We start from the raw sequence: 21154 nt of genomic DNA on the forward strand, positions 1-21154 counted from the left end.
AGGGCAACCTGAATAAATGTTCTTAGTTCATCAGTATGGCCTGGGTGTGCCTTACTGTACTAGATAGCTCTGCCCAAACTCCATATAAATGGTGCGCTCCTGTCTGTTATGGGTAAACCCTGATTAGCTCATTGGTGCCAATGCCTGCACTCAGGAATCAGCCCAGGTTCATCTGAATTCCTGGCCACCAAGGGTGAATCAGGTCAGTTCCTGAGTGGACACTAGGCCTTACAGGAATTTTCTCTGAGTAAGGAAGTGGAACCTAAGGTGACAGAATTTCCCCCTCCAACATCACCCCGTGCACTAAGCTCCCCTCTTGTATCTGCAGACCGGAATGAGGAGCCTGCAGGACAAGACTTATCCCAGCCCAAGGGGTAAAATGCAGGTGTCACATTCACTCTACGACTGTCTAAGGCAGGGGTGGCCAACCTGTGCCTCCGGAGCCACATGCGGCTCTTCAGAAGTTAATATACGGCTCCTTGTATAGGCACCGACTCCGGGGCTGGAGCTACAGGAGTCAACTTTCCAGTGTGCCGGAGGGTGCTCACTGCTCAACCTCTGGCTCTACCACAGGTCTCGGCATCTGAATCGCTCTGGAGGGATCTGGCTGCTGAGAGCGTAGTGGGGTGGAGGAAAGGAAACCCGGCAAAGCAGTCAACAGCGGGTGTAAAACCGAACCCCCAGAAGGCCTCCCCTCCCCCCAAACAAAGACTTTACAATGTCAGGAGCGAGCGAGAGAGAGAGAGAGATGTTGAACCACCACGTGTTTGTGATTGGTTAATCGTCTGCCCTGCTGCTGTCCTCTGCTCTAGTGTCTAGCCCCATCCATGAAGGACACTAGAAAGTCTGGTGGAAGTCAGAGTTGTTGAAAATCCAAGACCCTGTTCCTTTATGCAGCCACATGTGGCATTTAGCAGGTTCCCATTGCGTTTTGCTCATAGTCCCAGTAGAAAGAGGACCAGATCCTTGCACCATGTCTCTGAGCTGCCCTGTGGATGTGATGCAATCGAAAAATGTTGCATCTGCCGTTTTCCCACTGAACCCTTCTCTGGGGCCTGACCAGTGTTTACCCGGTCTCTCCCCTCAGAGGACACCGATTTCATCCACCTTCCCGCTAGCAGAGGAAGATTGGTGGGATGCAGTTCCTTGGGCAGCCTATTGAGGCTGTGCCACGTATCTTCCAGTGTGGGTCGCTGCAGAGCTTCCTTCCCTTCTGGAATTGAAGATTCAGGCCTCCGCAGCCCTCCCAGGCTTTGGGCTGACCGTTTCTCTCTGAACCCTGCAATGCTCTGACAGTCTTCTGGGCAGCCAGGAAGAAATCTGTTTTGGGGATCAAGGTGTAAAACCATTTAAGCCCGGAAAAAAAAGATCCTGCAGCTCAAATGAAGTCCAGTCCCTTTGGTAAGGAAGGAAACTTCTCTAGCAGCAAACTTGGCTTGACCAGCTCCTGATTTTTATTTGCTTTGCAAGTAAGGGAAGTAGGAGGAGCACAGGGGAATGAAGCACTGGCCCAGGCAGTGAAGCACCGAAAGGCTGTTCAACACTGGATCCCCGGGGCCAGAGTAGCGGTTGCACTGAGAGGGTGACTGTGTTTAGGAAGCAGCTGTTAGATTGAACTGCACAGCATAGAGAGGTTCTTATGTTGGTCTGTATCACTGAAAGAGGGGAGCGAGCAGCTTGCTGGCAATAATAATCTCCAGCATCTTCAGCATTTAATGCTGATTATGAGAGTGAAATCCGTTCCAGACCCACTGCCACGGAACTGGGCTGGGACCCCAGATTGCTGGGTAGAAGCATGATAGAGAAGGAGTTCAGGAACTTGTCCCGATTTCTTATGGTAGCGGGATAAATGGTCAGTTCCATCAAAGCTGAGGCTGGTACAGGCTTTGCAGTCGATAGGGACTCTGTCTCCTGGAGACACTGGCAGGGATTCTGGAATCTGAATGTGCATAGAAAGTACAAATAAAGATGCACCTCAGGCAAAAACAAACTCACTCTACTCTGTTTCCATTCACTGTTTATAGTCACATTTTAATCAATATTGTCATCTTAATGTGAATAAATTTAAAACTGGAGATAAGAAAAGTCACTGGTCTCATTGTAAAGTCAAGCTGTATATGGCGACACTTTGCTTTTTGAAGTTATTACCTGCTTGGTTTGATTCTTACTCTAGATTCAGAGCACAAACAGCCAGATGAACTGAACTTATAAGAACAACGAGGAGTACTTGTGGCACCTTAGAGACTAACAAATTTATTTGGGCATAAGCTTTCGTGGAGTAAAACCCACTTCATCAGATGCATGGTGTGGAAAATACAGTAGGCAGGTGTGCGTGTGTGTGTGTGTATATATACACACACACACAGTACATGAAAAGATGGGAGTTGCCTTACCAAGTCAGGGGTCAGTGTAACGAGACAATTCAATTAAAGTGGAAGTGGGCTAATCTCAAGAGAAGAATACCAAGGGAGGAAAAATCACTTTTGAAGTGGTAATGAGGGCAATGTAATCAGGATGGCCCATTTCAAACAATTGACAAGAAGGTGTGAATAACAGTAGGGGGAAATTAGTATGGAGAGAGTAGTTTTTATAGTGTCAAGTTTTCAAATTAATTCCAGTTCTGCAGTTTCTCGTTGGAGTCTGTTTTTGAAGTTTTTTTGTTGAAAAATTGCCACTTTTAAGTCTGTTATTGAGTGTCCAGGGAAATTGAAGTGTTCTCCGACTGGTTTTTGAATGTAATAATTCTTGATGTCTGATTAGTGTCCATTTATTCTATTGCATAGAGACAGTCAGGTTTGGCCAACCTAAATGGCAGAGGGACATTTATATCTGCAGAGAGCAGCAGGGAGAGATCAGTTAGTTATGACTATGCCAAGACTCTCACGTTTATCTCTGAAATATAGGCCCAGCTTTTAGACATAAGGACCGATTCTCCCTCATGAGCCATCAGCGACTCTCAGTGAGTTAGTCACATCCTGCAAGGGGAAAACGGAACCCATAGAATTGATTTATTTGCCCTATTTCAGAATGTGGATAGTGATCTTACTGCTGTATTAGCTTTCATAGATTCCAAGGCCAGAAAGGACCATTGTGACCATCTCGTCTGACCTCCTGTATAACACAGGCCACAGAACTTCCCCAAAATAATTCCTCCAGCAGATCTTTTAGAAAAAACATCCAATCTTGATTTCAAAATTGTCAGTGATGGAGAATCCACCACGTCCCTTGGTGTAAATTGTTCCAATGCTTAATTACGCTCACTGTTAAAAATGTAGACCTTATTTCTAGTCTGAATTTCCAGCCATTCGATTGTGTTATCTCTTTCTCTGCCAAACCGGACAAATATTTCATAGCTGTTCAATGTAGGTACTTAGACTCTAATTGAGTCACCCCTTAACCTTCTCTTTATGAAGCTAAATAGATTGAGCTCCCTGAGTCTGTCATTATAAGGCAGGTTTTCTATACTTTAATCATTCTCATGGCTCTTCTCTGAACCCTCTCCAATTTTTCAACATCTTGCTTGAATTGTGGGCACCAGACCTGGACACCGTATCTAGCACTAATCACACCAGTGCCAAATACAGAGGTAAAATGACCTCTCTACCCCTGCTCAAGATTCCCTTGTTTATGCATCCCATGATCGCATTCGCTCCTTTAGCCACAGCTTCACACTGGAAGCTCACATTCAGCTGATTATCCACCACGACCCCCAAATCTTTTTCAGAGTCACTGCTTCCCAGGATAGAGTCCCCCAACCTGTACACACAGCTGGCATTCTTTGTTCCTAGGTGGATTCATTTACATTTAGCTGTATTCAAATGCATATTGTATCACCTCCTTACCCCAAGTCTACTGTACATCAATATATTTAAGTGTTGCCATTTGGTGGCTGTTATTTGGAAGTTCGGCCTTGTTACTGGATTGGTTTGTTTCTGTACATTGAATGTGAACATACACAGATTTATTTAAAAGAGCTTTAAGAACAGACTCAGATACCCTTAGACACCTGCTAACCAGGTCACTTTTTGTTATCCAAACAGTAGATTGATCTCTCATTGTATCAGGTTGATCTGTGCACAGAAATATGTATATTTAAAGGTTAACTATATTTTGATTTTGCTATTTGCAGCTGCCTGGTGCTTTATTTACTAATAAGTTGATTCCCCTAATGGGTATTTATTAGAAATAGCCCATTTAATTATGACAAATGGTCAGAAGCATTTTAAAACTTTAAAGACCTACTTTCATTACATCAGTTCCTCTCATCAGTGGGTTCTTCTGTATTAAACATTCTTCATAGACACCTAAAATACCACTAGAAAATTCGTCCCCACTCTGGTCTCCGTTGTGCTCTGCCTTTTCCTCTGGTTATGTTTGTGGTGCGTGTTTTTGAAAGTCACCTTTTTCTGCTGATAAAATCGCAATATTGGACACTGTTTGTCACTTTTCTCTTTGAATCCTTCCATTGGCTCCCCCTTGCTTCTGAACCAAGTTGAAGCTTTTCATCTATGCATGTACTCCACTCTATCCCATTTAACCCAGTCACCAACCTCGCCCTGCTAAATGCCACTTCCTGCATGATACCCACAGGAGGAATGGCCCTCTGTATAATTATTACGAGGGACTTCCCTGATGGAAAAAGTCCTACGTTATCCCAACCCTGCTCCTCCCAATGCTTCCTGTAATCCATGTCTATCAGTTAGGCTGAATATTCTTTGGGGCAGGTCCTGTCTTTATTGTAGTAACCTGTCCAGCCCCAAGGACACTGCCAGCACATCTCAGATAACCCTGAGAAACTCACGGAGCAGAAATATTTCTACTGAGCAAGTACATGATGCATTTAATAGGTTCCCACTGGATTTTACTCATAGGCCCAGCAGAAAGGGGACTGGTTCCCTTCCCCACATCTCTGAGCTGCCTTCATAGGCCTCTCCCCAGAGATTCTGCCTAAAAAAGTTGCAGCTGATGGTGATTGTCTGCTGGCGACCCCGGCAGGGATTCTGAGTCTTTGCAGGGTATGTTAAGCTAAATAGATGGAGCTCCTTGAGTCTGTCACTGTAAGGCTGGTTTTCTAATCCTTTAATCATTCTCTTGGCTGTTCTCTTAGCCGTCTCCAGTTTATCAACATCCGTCTTGCATTGTGGGCATCAGAACTGCACACAGTATCCCAGCAGCGGTTGCACCAGTGCCAAATACAGAGCTAAAAAACCTTTCTACCTTAAAGTCCCAGGTCTTGATTTCTTTCAAGAGAGGGCAGGTTGTGTTGCTGTCTCCCTTCTCCTTTTGGCTCCTGCCGCAGGTGGGCAGCTTTCAGTTGCATTCAAGTCTCCATAGAAGCTGCCGAGTCAGCAAAATCTCTGCCTTCTCTCCAGCTGTTCCCCCTTTCTGCCCGTCCTCTCCTCTTGTGACTGTCCCTTTTCTCCACATTCTCCCCACCCTAGACTCCTTTAGTCTCTGCCCCACAGCCCCTATCCATAACTTGAACCCAACCTCCATGTCCTCCTTTCTTATTCCCACTTGCTGACACCCCGGTGGGGAAATCCAAGAACCATGGGGACTTCCTCCACCAGGAATTAATCCTCTTCCCCCTCCTCAGAGCTGCCCCCTTCCTTACTAATCAACTGTACTTCTCACTCTCATTGAGGCCCCTGGTTTCAGGGGCCCATCTCCTACTCGCCACCTTCCACTCCATGTCTCCTCTCACTCTGCCTGGGATCTCATAGGCTGAATCTTTTGGCTGAAGGAGTCCATCAGATGTGACCCTTCTCCACCTGCCTAATTCACTCCTTTCTCCTCTTCACCCGTCTTTCTTCCAACACTTCTCTCAGGTCACCAACCATGGGTTCTCTCACCTACTCCCCTCCTATCTGCTGGACTCCTTTCTCTGCCCTTTCCTCTGCCTCTCCCACTCGTATGGTTCCTTCCCCACATTGTTCAGGAATGGCATTCTCAAAAAGCCCATCCTTGACCCCACCTCTGTCTCCAGCAACCAACCCATCCCCCTTCTCCCATTCACCTCATTTTGAACTGTTGTCTTGACTCCCTCCCTCTGTATCATGCCTGTATCCACTCCAAAATGGGTTCTGCCTTTTCCACTCTCCTGAGACTCTTCTCACCAAGGTCTCAGACAGCCTCTTCCTGGCCAGTCTCCAGGCCTTTACTCCAGCCTCATCCTCCATGAATGTTCTGCAGCTTTCAATCCTGATCATTCTCTTCTCCTTGGCATTCCTGTTCTCACCTGACTTTTGGGGCTCTGATCTCCCTCAGGGTCTCTTTGGTTGCTGCTGCTTCGCTCTGCGGAGTCCCATGGGCTCTGTCCTGGGTGCCTTCCTCTTCTTCCTGTATGCCTCATTGCTGGGCAACCTCATCTGCTTACAGAGATCCAGCTATTTTATGCTGAATGACTCTCAAATCTTATCCTCACCTGACCTGTCCCCCTCAGTCCAGACCTATGGTGCAGCCTGTCACAAAATGTCTTGGTGGTCCTGTTGTCAACAGCTTGAGCATTACATGATTAGAACCAAGTTCCTTATTTTCCTTCCTAAGTCCTCTCCACATTCCCCATTCTTTTTTGCCATTGACAGTATTGTCATCCCCTCACTAAACAAGCCCCCCCAACTGGTGACCATGTTCTGCTCCCCCATTCTTTCCTCCCTTCATCTTTGGGCCAAATCTAAATCCTTCTGGTTCTTCCCATTCTCCCTGTCCAGTGGGGAAAAATGCTTGTCTCTGCCCTGAAAGGCTCTGCTCTTAATTACTATCTCCTTCTTCCCTCTTTGGCCTTCCGAACACTCACCTACCCCCTTTCAGTTCATCCAAAACCCAGCAACTAAAACGGTCTTCCAGGTCATCTCCCTTTTTTCCAAGTGCAGAAGCCCTGAGACGATGACTCTGTTTACAGAGCAGCTCTGACACTGAACTGAACAGCACAGGAGGTTTTTGTATTGGTCTGTATCACTGTGAGAGGGGTTTCAGAGCCTTGTTGACAGTAATAATCTCCAGCATCTTCAGCTTCAACACTGCTGATTGTGAGAGTGAAATCAGTTCCAGACCCACTGCCACTGAACCGGGCTGGAACTCCAGATTCCCGGGTGGAAGCCCAATGAATGAGAAGCTTAGGAGCTTGCCCTGTTTTCTGCTGGTACCAGGCTAAGTAGTCAATGCTAATATCCTCAATGCCAGTATCCTCAATGCCAAAAACATCATCTGTAAGGCTTGAACTGGCTTTGCAGTTGATGGTGACTCTGTCTCCTGGAAACACTGCCAGGGATTCTGGAGTCTGAGTCATCACAATCTGCCCCTGGGAGTCTGAATGAATTTACAAATAAAATGTGAGTTAATATATATATATCTACACACACGCACACACAGTTGATAAATGAAACAATAATGTGCCTGTATGAATATTCCCATGTGTATCTTTCCATAGTTGTCCTAGCTGGTCACCTGGCAGCGATGTGAATGGTGAGATTCAGATGGCTTTTTCATTCTAGCTCCTTTTACAATTGCTCTCTTAGGGCTGATCCAAAGGCAATTTAAATGAATGGAAAGATTCCCATCAACTTCAGTGGGTTTTGGTTTAGGGCCTTATGCCCTTTCTCTAAGCGCAGATAAATGTGACAAAGACACTCAAAGTTACTGCAACGCTTAGGAATATTTAGGGTCCGAGAGATAAAAATCCTAGAGCTTTTTCTTTCAAGGATGATTTACTTTAAATTCATCCAATTGCCCCTTGGTTTGAGCCTTACCCTGGATCCAGAGCACTAACAGACAGATGAGCTGAGCCTGTGAAACCATCTTGATACGTCTGAGTAGCCCGATGCTGATCAACAAGCCATAGCCAGTGGCATGGAACATTTAAACAGCTCAGAGCGACATGGGGATGTCACTTGGGTGTGAAATATACAAATTGTGGTTCAGAGATGAAAATTAGTTTATGACGTGACAACGTGCACCAAAAGGGAAGAGGAAGGGGGGCCATGGTCAGCCTGGCAGGCTGGGGAGCTCGCTTCCTTTGTGTTGAAATGTGATTTGTTGTTTTTATTATTCATTACTTCTACTGTGTTAGCACCCAAAAGCCCCAATCGGGATAAAGCCCCATCAAGCTAGGCACTGTACAAAGAAAGAGATGTGCCTGTTTCTCCTTTTCTTTTCAGCTCATCATTTTTGTTTGGATGCTGGCTTTTAATATCCTGCATGGCTGTGGGTCTTGAATGCTAATGTACAGTGTTTACTCTCTCTGCTTAGAGAGAGGCCGATTCTGTCGAAGTTCTTAGTGTACTCATCCCTGCAGTATATCTAAGTGCCTTCCAGGAGAGTCTATCGACTCAGTGACATACATGCTATAGCCTGGAACCAGCAGAAATCAGGACAAGCTCCAATGTGCATGGTACTGCATGGGGTATCACAGAGAGAGAGAGCTTGGAAGCTGAAAGATATGCACTGGGGAATGCACTGGGCTCTCTAGCGCTGGAAGTGGCTGAGTCATTTAAATAAACTCTTTGTGAAGGTGTGGTGGGGAAGAAGGAATTTGTTTTTTTTAAAAAAAGAAGAACTTGGAAGAAGATTGTGACCTCAGACATTCTCTCTAGGCAGAGAAAATCCCAGTGGATACGTGCCATCCCCCTTGTCTAGCACCACACCCTTTAGGGCTGCCCTTGCATATAGGAGATTATTATTTATTACTGTAGCACGTAATATGCAATATTACTACTGACATGTCATGAAATAAAACAAAATAACAAAACTTCAGACTATAACAGGGTTAAAAAAAGAACTAGATAAGTTCATGGAAGATAGGTCAATCAATGGCTATTAGCCAGGATGGGCAGGAATGGTGTTCCAAGCCTCTGTTTGCCAGAAGCTGGGAATGGGCGACAGGAGATGGGTCACTTGATAATTACCTGTTCTGTTCATTCCCTCTGGGGCACCTGGCATTGGCCACTGTCGGTAGACAGGATACTGGGCTAGATGGACCTTTGGTCTGACCCAGTATGGCCGTTCTTATGCTCTGACGTTCTTATGCTATAATGCAGTCTGTGCCACAGCCATTTTATAAAGAGCTAGGATTGTATTTTTATTTCAATTGTTTCAGAGCAAGTTCATTCTAATAACAGAGATTTAGGGCTTGCTGCAAGGGGAGTTATTTTGGAATCATTATTCCTGATTAGCTCCATGTGTGAATGCTTTTATTCCAGAAAAAGAGTGTCTTATTCTGAAGTAGCTTAATCCACTGTTTTAAGAGTGCCTTAGTCCAAATTAATTTATTCTGGAATAAGAGCGTCGAAATATGGACTTCATCAGGAATAGTTAATAGCTTTTAAATTCACACCCTGCCTTATTCTGGATTTAATTTTCATGTGTAGGCAAGCTATATGGGCTGCTTCCTTCCCTTAGTTACTCCAGATTTATGCCAGCACAACTATAATGAGCTCTCTGTAGATTTACACCCGTGTAACTGAACCGATTAGGCTTTGTAGAAACACGCGGCGTTCCACTGCCGTATCTCACTGAGGTGGAGGTGGGGAAGCGGTGGAAATGATGAGCAAGAACTGGACTGTGGTGTGAGAACCCTGATGTCTCTCAGACCCCAGTTTCCTTTTGACAGGGCAGCAGCTGTACTGGTCCTGCCAAACTGCAGGGGAGGCAGCTGCTTCCCTGAATGAAGAAAACTGAGGTGAGCAGGGAGGGTTTTGTATTTCTCTGTATCACCATGAGAGGGCACTACAGTAACACGCAAAAAGAACAGGAGTACTTGTGGCACCATTGAAAAGTACCCCTTGCGGTTTATGTACTGGCTACCCTGGTGCTCCGGTGCCAAAATAGGGATATGGGTTCCATCTATCTTCCCACCACAGTTAGGGAATCCCATTGCAGCAAAGCCATCCACTATGACCTGCACATTTCCCAGAGTCACTACCTTTCGTAGCAGCACCTCAATGATTGCTTTGGCTACTTGCATCACAGCAGCCCCCACAGTAGATTTGGCCACTCCAAATTGATTCCCGACTGACCGGTAGCTGTCTGGCGTTGCAAGCTTCCACAGGGCTATCGCCACTCGCTTCTCAACTGTGAGGGCTGCTCTCATCTTGGTATTCTGGCGTTTCAGGGCAGGGGACAGCAAGTCACAAAGTTCCATGAAAGTCCCCTTACGCATGCGAAAGTTCCGCAGCCACTGGGAATCATCCCACACCTGCAACACTATGCGGTCCCACCAGTCTGTGCTTGTTTCCCTTGCCCAGAATCGGCGTTCCATGGATAGAACCTGCCCCATTAACAACATGATCTCCAAAGCACCGGGGCCCGCAGTTTGAGAGAATTCTGTGTCCGTGTCCATGTCCATGTCCATGTCCTCATCACGCTTGTCGCTGCGCTCGCGCTGCCACCGCCTCCTCGCCTCGTTTTTCTGGTCCTGGCTCAGCATAAACTCCACGAGAACGCGCAAGGTGTTTACAATGTTCATGACTGCTGTCTGGAGCTGAGCGGGCTCCATGCTTGCCGTGGTATGGAGTCTGCAGTGTTCACCCAGGAAAAAAGGCGCGAAATGGTTGTCTGCCGTCTGTTGCTTTCATGCAGGGAGGGAGGGGTGAGGCTGTACCCAGAACCACCTGCAACAATGTTTTTTGTCCCATCAGGCACTGGGATCTCAACCCAGAATTCCAATGGGCAGGGGAGACTGCGGGAACTATGGGATAGCTACCCACAGTGCAACGCTCAAGAAATCGACGCTAGCCCCGGTACATGGTTATAACTCGTCGCTGGGCTGTAATGCTAATGTTAAGTTCCAGGCCCTCCACGCCTTTGTCAACTGATCATAACTTTCTCAAACTCTTTTTTTAAAAAAAAGCTGTAGTTTAAAATAGGACAAAAATGTTCAGAAGTCAGTGTCACTCCCTGAATGTTTGGGGTTTGATATAGAACATGTCTAGATTATTATTTTTTTCAGTGGATCATTGTAGTCTTAATCCATTTCCCCTCGGTTTTACCCTTACACTGGATCCAGAGCACTCACAGCCAGATGAACTGAGCCTTCGAGATCATCTTCATATGTCTGATTGGCCTGGTTGCTGATCAAAAAACTGGTGACAGTGACTTGAGGTGCGACATTGATAGCAGCTCAGGAGAACAGGGACATGTTGCTTGGGTGTGAAATATGCAGATTTGGTTCAGAGATGAAAATTCACGTCTGATCCAAAGATGTGCACAAAGTGAGAAGAAAATGTAGGTCAAAAAGACGAGTTCAACCCAGCTGGCTCTGGGCAGCTCCCTACCTGTGCTGAAATGCCCCTTAACCCATGGCAACCTGAATAAATGTTCTTAGTTCATCAATATGGCCTGGGTGTGCCTTACTGTACTAGATAGCTCTGCCCAAACTCCATATAAATGGTGCACTCCTGTCTGTTATGGGTAAACCCTGATTAGCTCATTGGTGCCAATTCCTGCACTCAGGAATCCGCCCAGGTTCATCTGAATTCCTGGCCACCAAGGGTGAATCAGGTCAGTTCCTGAGTGGACACTAGGCCTTACAGGAATTTTCTCTGAGTAAGGAAGTGGAACCTAAGGTGACAGAATTTCCCCCTCCAACATCACCCCGTGCACTAAGCTCCCCTCTTGTATCTGCAGACCGGAATGAGGAGCCTGCAGGACAAGACTTATCCCAGCCCAAGGGGTAAAATGCAGGTGTCACATTCACTCTACGACTGTCTAAGGCAGGGGTGGCCAACCTGTGGCTCCGGAGCCACATGCGGCTCTTCAGAAGTTAATATACGGCTCCTTGTATAGGCACCGACTCCGGGGCTGGAGCTACAGGCGTCAACTTTCTAGTGTGCTGAGGGGTGCTCACTGCTCAACCCCCGGCTCTGCCACAGGCCCTGCCCCCACTCCATCCCTTCCTGCCCCCTCCCCTGAGCCTGCCGTGCCCTCGCTCCTCCCACCCCCCTCCCCGAGCATCCTGCACGAGCTGATCGGGCGGTGCGGGGAGGGAGGGGGAGGCGCTGATGTGCGGGAGGCGCTGGGAGCCGGGCTGGGAGCTGATGGGGGGGCTGCTGACGTATTACTGTGGCTCTTTGGCAATGTACATTGGTAAATTCTGGCTCCTTCTCCGGCTCAGGTTGGCCTCCCCTGGTCTAAGGGAAGCACCTATTAACTGAGCAAAAGACACTGAACAGCAGCGAAGTGCTTATACTGGTCACTGTGAGAGGGTAGCTCCAGGGCTGCACTAAGGCACATTCACTATAGGCCATGCTCAGGGCCCCAGCTAATATGTTTGTATTTTAAATCAGTAAGTGGATGACTCTGGTAACTATAGGCCAGTTAGCCTGACCTTGATCCTGTGCAAAATCATGGAGTGGTTGAAATATGATTCATTCAATTATATATGTAAAAAAAAAAGGATGGTAGGGTAATTAGTACCAGTCAACATGGTTTTATAGAAAATTGGTCTCATTGCATTCATTTATTATTTTTTGATGAGCTAAGTTTGGTTGATAAAGATAACTGTTGACATACTGACAGGTTTCAGAGTAGCAGCCGTGTTAGTCTGTATCCGCAAAAAGAACAGGAGTACTTGTGGCACCTTAGAGACTAACACATTTATTAGAGCATAAGCTTTCGTGGGCTACAGCCCACTTCTTCGGATACTATGCTTCGATATCTTGAAGATATTGGACTTAGTTCCTTAGATATTCTGATTAAACAATCAGCACTAAACAAAATCAGTGTAGTACATAAAATGGATTAAACCTGGTTAACTGATATATCTAAAAATGTAATAGTTAATGGCAAATCATCATCCAATGAAGGTATTTCTAGAAGAGTCCCTTTGGGATCTGCTCTTGGTTCATTGGTGTTCAAAATATCTATGAACGATCTGGAAGAGAATACAAATCACTGTTAAATTTGGTAGATGACCTATACTGGTGAAGTGGGAAATAATAAGGATAGAACAGTTATATCTGGGTAAACTGGACTAATTCAAGTGTGTTTTAGCAAAGGCAAATGCAAGGCCATACATCTAGGAACAAAGAATGTAGGTCATATTTTCAGGATGGGGGACTGTATCCTGGAAAGTAGTGACTGAAAAAATGTAAGTCACAATGGATAATGAATTGAATATGAACTCCCACTGCAATGCCGTGACTGAACTAATTAACTTGATTATTGGAGGTATAAACAGGGGAATATCAAACAGGCATAGAGAAGCAGGTGTTATCTTTGTATTAGTGACACCATTCATACAATACTGTGTCCAGTTCTGGAATGTATGCTTTTTGAAGGATATTGAAAAACTGAAAAGGGTTCAGAAGGGTGCCACAAGAAGTATTCAAGGTCTGGGAAGCCAGCCTTTCAGTGAAATAGTTAGGAAGCTTAATCTATTTAGCTTATGCAAGAAAAGTGTTGAAGTTCCTACATGGAGAGAAGATTTCAGAGAGTAAAGGACTTTTAATTAATAGACAAAGACATAAAAGATCTAAAGGTTAGTAGCTGAAGCTGGATAAACTCTAGCAATTTTTTAATAATTATTAAAGATAATTAACTCCTGGAATAACTTGTATAGGGATGTGATGGATACTCCATTACTTAGTCTTTAAATCAAGATAGAGGGTGAGATTTTTGAAAGTGCCCAGATTTCTTTATCAAAGAGATACTATCACACAAACAGAGGTTAAGGGATTTATGCAGGAATTACTGGGTGAAAATCTATGGCTTGAAAGTCATAATGGTCCCTTCTGGCCTTAACATCTGTGACTCTATATCTCATTCAGTATTGTAAGCGCACTGAGAAGGCGCTAGGATTGTATCTTAATGTCAGCTTTTAAGAGCCATACACCTCAGAGACTAAGGCCTTGGCTACACTGGCGCTGTACAGCGCTGCAACTTGCTGCGCTCAGGGGTGTGAAAACGCCCCCCCCCCCCCCGAGCGCAGCGAGTATAGCACTGTAAAGCGCCAGTGTAATCAGTGTAATCGCAGCGCTGCAAGCTATTCCTCTCGGAGAGGTGGAGTACATACAGCGCTGCGAGAGCTCTCTCACTGCGAGAACTCTCTCGCAGCGCTGGTGGCGCGACTACACTCGCGCTTCCCAGCGCTGCCGCGGCAGCGCTGGGAAGTCCCGAGTGTAGCCAAGGCCTAAATGTAAAGTAATGGATCTCCCTGATAAATCTTGTCCTGACTGTAAATGTTGGGAGAGAATTGGACAATGGGGTAAGGGTCTCACAGCCTGATAGACACCCAGCTGCCTTTTGAGAAGGCAGTAACTGTACTGATTCAGTCACTGTACAGGAAACAGCTGTTACAGTGAGGAACAGAAATAGCTCAGAGCAGGGAGGTTTTTGAACTGGTCTGTATCACTGTGAGAGGTAAGTTAGCACCCTGCTGACAATAATAATCTCCAGCATCTTCAGCTTCAACCCTGCTGATGGTGAATGTGAAATCAGTGCCAGACCCACTGCCACTGAACCGGTCTGGGACCCCAGAGGCACGGGTGGAAGCAAGATAGATAAGGAGCTTAGGAGCTTGTCCTGATTTCTGTTGGTACCAGTGTAAGATGCTAGAAACACTGGAACTGGCTTTGCAGTTGATGGTGACTCTGTCTCCAGGAGACACTGCCAGGGATTCTGGAGTCTGAGTCAGCACGATCTGCCCACTGGAGTCTGCATGTGGAACATACAATTAAAATTAATAAAATATAACAGCAATCAAAAGCAGTAATATTCAGCCAACCGAAACTTTTGTTCTCCGGTCTATAATATTCATATAAACCCCTAAATTGCACTCAGGCTTCCATATGCTGTGACTGGGATTAAGCTGTATTGTCATTTTGATAAAGACTTTTGTATCATTTTAAATGTCATTGTTTTACGCCAGTCTCTCTCTTATTGCTGTTTTTACCATGAATCCACAGCAGGAGCCAGAGAAGCTGAATCGGTGAGATCATCTTGCTGTTTCTAGAGTGACAGACACTGAGTTCAGAACCACAGGGTGTAACATTTATATCAGCAGGGGACTGTCAAGCAGTGTGGAAATATGCAAAACACTCCAGTCAAAATATGCAAAACAGCCCCTCCATGTAACCGTACATCCCCTGGGCCAGAACCCACCAGCTGTTCAGAGAGGGGCTGGCAGGAGGAGTGGTCAGAGCATTTCACTCAGTGCTGGCTCACTGGGAACCTTTCCCATTAAACACCAGGAGAGAGTTGATCTGTTTTGAGTGAGAGCTGGGAGTGTTTTAAGCAGGGATATAAGGAGAACTTTTAAAAGCTGGGAAAACCTTTTAGGACAGATCCAGTGATGCAGGTGGCAAAAGATATAAATTACCCTCCTCTGCTCCAGTGACACTACTTATTACCTCAAGGGGATTCACGCAGGACCGGGGTTCTCCTGCTGTGACCTTCCTTCCAGGTTCCTGCCTGGAGTGGGCAGCTTTAAAATGCTTTGGGGGCTACATGAGGACTCTGCTTGTGGAAACTGATGAGGGGCCTATTTTGACTATCCTGTCCTGCCCAGCACCAGCCACTCTTTGGGCTGCAGTGGTCCCCTTTGGATGTCCCACCATAGGGGAGGTTACAGCCACTTTGTGTTGCTGTGACCTGGTCTCCTGGTGGAATTGCTATTGCAGGGGACTAATCCTGGGCAAAATTGGAGCAATTCTATCCCTTAAGATCCCCTTCAGAGTCCATTGCTGTCTGACGAACTCAACCTTTTTGCCACCTACCCAGGCTGTACCTTTGTCCTCTACAATCTTAGCACCTGAGTCCTCCCTACAGGGATCTGGATGCTGACAATGCAGTTGGGTGGAGTTCAATGGAAGGGAATCCCAGCCCAGCAACCAGCACCTCCAAAGTTAGTAAAGTTTGGATAAAACCAGATAAATACTCAAACCCCAACCTCTGCCCTTAGCCCAAAAAATGTCAAATGCCCTTGTGAACCTGACACTTACTCATTTTCTCCCTCAAAGGCTCCATGTTGCTGCGAAGGCTGGATGCAGCCAATAACTCCAGTTTGTTATTCTAAGTAGCCACTAGAATGGATTGCTAGAGAGTAACATGAGTTGTTCCTTCATTCCAGAAGGTGAGCTTGATTCGTCTTCAACCCTGCTAGCCTCTGCTAGCTCTGCAGTTCAGGACCTCGGTTCAGATTCTCCACACAATAGCATTGTCCATAAAGCACTGAGCGGCTCTCTCTCTCTCTGTTAAATGCCCAGACAGAGCAACAAGAAAGCATTATTTTGGTGAATTGGGAGCAAAATCGTTTATGCAGGACAAAAGCCCCCCAGTTCAGCTGCTGCCCATATAAACCTCTATTGAAATAAATGTCTGTAGCAGCAAACATGTTTGGCAGGACAATGTATTGAGCTGGATTTGTATTGTTAGGGCAGGTGTCGCTAGGTGGCATTACATATAGTCTTTCAAGTTGTTTTTCTTCATGTGTGAACAAATGTTCAGTTTTGGGAAGATATGCTGTACTGTTGTTTTGGTTAGGCCGAGTTCTGAGGAAAGGAAGCTGAATGAGCAACAGGAGAATTTGCTGTGTCTTGGTGTCTGATTAGAGTAAATTCTTGAGACAGGTTTGCTCCCTCAGATATGGGCATTTGTGTTGGGATGAAAATCTTGAAAGAGGGGTTTGACTGCATGCTCTCTTTGATCATCTCTGCTCCATGCGAATAAAAGAAGTTATGCTTAGTATCCTTAGACTCCACATCACTGATTTTTTCCTCTATTGAGAAAAATGCAAGGTCCAGTCATCTGCTAGTGCTTGGCATAAGCTCAACACTGATGTCAGCATTGGGGCCCTGGTGTTGGGAAAGAGACATAAGTAGTATAGAAGGTTCAGCAGTGAGAGCAGAGGAGTCTGTGTAGTGCTGTAAGACTGATCAGAACATTGCCTGAAATCTAGTGTAGTAATTATCCTCTATAGGAAACAGCTGATACACTGACAAGAACAGCGTGGGGAGGTTTTTGTATTGGACTGTATCACTGTGATAGGGTAGCTCTTGCCTTGTTGACAATAATAATCTCCAGCATCTTCAGCTTCAACCCTACTGATTGTGAGGGTGTAATCAGTGCCAGACCCACTGCCACTGAACCGGGCTGGAACCCCGGATTGTGGGGAGGTAGCATGATAGATAAGGCGCTTCAGAGCTTGTCCTGGTTTCTGTTGGTACCAGGCTAGTAAGTGATAGCTACCACTGGTGAGGCTTGAACTGGCTTTGCAGCGGATAGTGACTGTGTCTCCAGGAGACACTGCCAGGGATTCTGGAGTCTGAGTCAGCACAATCTGCCCATTGGAGTCTGAATTAACAAACAGAATATGTTAGTATATACATGGGTAATACCTCGCCGCATAGAGTGTCTCTCTCTAGTTTATAAATATAGAGTAAATAAATATAATCAATAGTCTAGTTAATCAAAATACATAATATTTTGTTTTAAAACATATTTTCATGCTCCTCTTTCCCTACTTATGAATATTCATCTTCTGACAGTGACACTAACTTTAAGTTTTGAGTTGGTTCTTTCATTCCAAGTTGTTTTCAATGGCCTGTGTTTTTCTCAAACCTGTTTTTTTTCTTAGTTGAAGTTAGGAGACATTCAGTTCAGAAGTTACTGGCACTAACTGAGGCATATGCATGTATCACTACACAACATTTGTATAGCTATTAAGATTTTCTTTGGTTCATTGTTGCTTAACTGATCCAGCGCTCCCTTCATTTGATTCTTACCCTGGACCCAGAGCACTAACAGCCAGATGAGCTGAGCCTGTGAGATCATCTTCATGCCTATCACTGGCCCCGTGCTGATCAACAATCTGTCATGAGTGCCATGGAACATTTATAACAGCTCAGAGCTGCAGGGCGGTGTCACTTGGGTGTGAAATATGCAAATTTAGTTCAGAGATGAAAATTCCCAGCTGACGTAAAAACGTGCAGAAAAAGGGAAAGAAAAGGGGCGGTAGATGAAATAGGCGAGTTCAACCTGACTGGACCTGGGACAGCATCCTCCATTTGTGTTTCCATGGCAGTTCTGATGATGGTGATGATGCCTAACTGGATCAGGGCCCTATTTTATTGGATGCTGAGCAAACCCATATTAGGATACAGTCATTATCTGTCACTTTGTGTTGAAATTTCATTTGTCAGAGTTGGATGGGAATTAATGTTCTCAGCTCATCAGTATTGCTTGGCAGCTTGTTTAAATTTAATTAGCGTGGAATCTTTGTTATACTAGGAATCTTCTGCTAAAAGTGATACTGATGGTGTGATCTCCCTGCATTAGGGGATCTGAGCAGGGAACTAACCCTTCTTTTCCCTAATGAGCCCTTCTGTATTTATCAGTTATCACCTTATAGTGATGCACAAGGTTGTGGGAACCTTAACCCAGAACCTCCTGACTACGCTGCAATTTAAATCCCGAAGATAGGTGTAGTTTACAGGAATAGGCTAAGCTCCCATGAAATAGATTGTGAGCCCTGTAGTGGGGCTACCCACGTGCTGTGTAATATTGCGCAACTAGACCATGATTTTCATTCCTGAACATTTAAAGTTAGATTCATAAATCTGTGTTTCAGCACCTAAAATATTTGGTCTCATTTTCAAAAGTAACAGGAGTACTTGTGGCACCTTAGAGACTAACAAATTTATTAGAGCATAAGCTTTCGTGGGCTACAACCCACTTCTTCGGATGCATATAGAGTGAACCATATATTGAGGAGATATATATACACACACATACAGAGAGCATGAACAGGTGGGAGTTGTCTTACCAACTCTGAGAGGCCAATTAAGTAAGAGAAAAAAAACTTTTGAAGTGATAATCAAGATGGTTCAGTACAGACAGTTTGATAAGAAGCAAGTGTGAAAATACTTACAAGGGGAGATAGATTCAATGTTTGTAATGGCTCAGAAACTTCAAAAGTTTTTTTTCTCTTACTTAATTGGCCTCTCAGAGTTGGTAAGACAACTCCCACCTGTTCATGCTCTCTGTATGTGTGTGTATATATATCTCCTCAATATATGGTTCACTCTATATGCATCCGAAGAAGTGGGTTGTAGCCCACGAAAGCTTATGCTCTAATAAATTTGTTAGTCTCTAAGGTGCCACAAGTACTCCTGTTATTTTTGCGGATACAGACTAACACGGCTGCTACTCTGAAACCTGTCATTTTCAAAAGTGTGGTGCTCCCAGTACCTCCCGTTGGAATGGTAGCTGAATGTGGCCACCTGGTGTCAGTTATGTGGAAGTTCAGCTTCTTGTTTAAAGTGGGTAGATAAGCAAAGCAATCACTCAGTAAACGTCCATTCCCTGTGTCCTGGTGCAGCTCCAGGATCGTACAAGCCCCTGATCTCTGCAACTCCTAATGTTGACTATGAGATTATTGAGCAATGGAATTTCATTGTTTTTAAAAAATGTACTAACAGTAGCAGACCCAGTGTATAGACTGAGTAAAAAGGAAAATCATGTCCTTACAAAACAGTACAGTGATTGTCAAAAACACTGCAGTGCCATTAATTGGGCCCATTACGGTAATATTTTTATATGGGTGGTGAAAGGAATCAACCTGTGCAAGGAGGAAAGCTAAGACCAAGATCCCTTTCTTATATGTAACTCTCACAATGCAGTCCACGGCTTTCCAGTGCATTTTACTTATCCTGTAGAAAAGTGATTGGCTCCTTATACCTCTTTGATCTCTGTGGGTCTCTCCTAGATGAGTCATTCTGAAATGTTGTCTATTATGGAGACACAATACCTCTCCATGATTTAGTTTGCAACCAATTTCTGTTCTAAAGGCTTATATTAGTCTCTATGTTTATTTTTGCCTTGGAAAATGTATTTGCTTTGAAAATTGTCAGATTCCCTCCGAGTGCTAATGGGAAAGTTTCTACAAAGTGTGAAGGAAAGTCATTAACTTGTTTGCGAGATGCAGGTAATTCAAAATAAGGCTGATTTGAAATGTTCCCTTTTGTCTAAAGTTTTGGTCTCCCTCTAGCTTTAAAATAGCTTGTTACTGCTCCTTTGAACAATTCTGGATAATTAAATTTCCTTGAACACTTGGGCACTGGCTGCATTTGAAGAAAACAGGTTGAAATTAAACAACATTATTGAATATTTTTGTTGTGGATTCTTATGGCCCAGTCCTGCTCCCATGTGATTCAGTGGGTGAACTAATCCTGTTCCCACAGGTCTCAATGGGAATTAGGTATGCATTGATACAGTGAACTGAACAGGGCAGGGAGGTTTTTGCATGGTGTATATCGTTATGCAAATAGTATCACAGCATTGTTAACAATAGTAATCTCCATCTTCAGCTGATTGTGAAGGTGAAATCATCCTGTTATCTATTGCAACTGAAATGGGTGGAATACCAGTGGCAAAAGAACAAGCATGTTAAATAAGAAATTTAAGACTTTGTCTGGATTTTTGCTGGTCCTGGGCTATAGCATTGCTAATGCCACTGCCGGTCTTGCAGTCAGTGGTGACTGTGTTTTCCTGGAGATGCCGACAGGGACACTGGAGTCTGTATCATCACAGTCAGCATTGTATCAGATTGTGTTTGTCATTTCGAAGTTAACACAGATGTGTGATCAATTACACTAAACAATGTTGTGCCATAAAAGATTTCATGTGCATTATACCATGAGGTCTGGCAGTGATGCTAAAGTTACACTTACGAAGGGTCTTTCAGTTTAAAACCTTCTACCCAACCGTTCAGAACATTATTTTCCCAGTTATTTCTCTGGCATGACAAGTAAACATTCACACATTAGTTTAGCTCTCCGAGGAATGTTTACGGTTTGATGTACGACGTTATTCACGTAGCTGAAGTTGCGTACCTTAGTTCGAATTGGGGGGTAAGTGTAGACCAAGCCTAAGACCCCCCCAATTCGAACTAAGGTACGCAACTTCAGCTACGTGAATAACGTAGCTGAAGTTCGAAGTACCTTAGTTCGAACTTACCTCGGTCCACACGCGGCAGGCAGGCTCCCCCGTCGACGCCGCGGTACTCCTCTCGTCTAGCTGGAGTACCGCAGTCGACGGCGATCACTTCCTGGTTCCACTTATCGCGTCCAGACAAGACGCGATAAGTCGAACTCAGAACTTCGATTCCCAGCCGCCGAACTAGCGGCTGGGTGTAGACATGCCCTAATAGTGTGGAAGTTCA

The 21154-nt window shown here is 45.0% G+C and overlaps 1 protein-coding gene across 1 annotated transcript; it reads right to left on the reverse strand.

Moving 5' to 3' along the window:
- Positions 1-14311: 14311 nt before the first annotated feature.
- On the reverse strand, positions 14312-17766 carry LOC135879180 (immunoglobulin kappa light chain-like). Its single transcript, XM_065405082.1, has 3 exons — positions 17718-17766; positions 16939-17286; positions 14312-14649 (listed from the first exon to the last, which is right to left on the reverse strand). The coding sequence occupies exons 1-3, from the start codon at positions 17764-17766 to the stop codon at positions 14312-14314; spliced, it is 735 nt and encodes a 244-aa protein (XP_065261154.1).
- Between the last annotated feature and the right edge of the window lie 3388 nt (positions 17767-21154).

This window comes from Emys orbicularis, chromosome 5 (assembly GCF_028017835.1).
Source record: "Emys orbicularis isolate rEmyOrb1 chromosome 5, rEmyOrb1.hap1, whole genome shotgun sequence".
In the NCBI taxonomy this organism is placed as follows: domain Eukaryota; kingdom Metazoa; phylum Chordata; order Testudines; family Emydidae; genus Emys; species Emys orbicularis.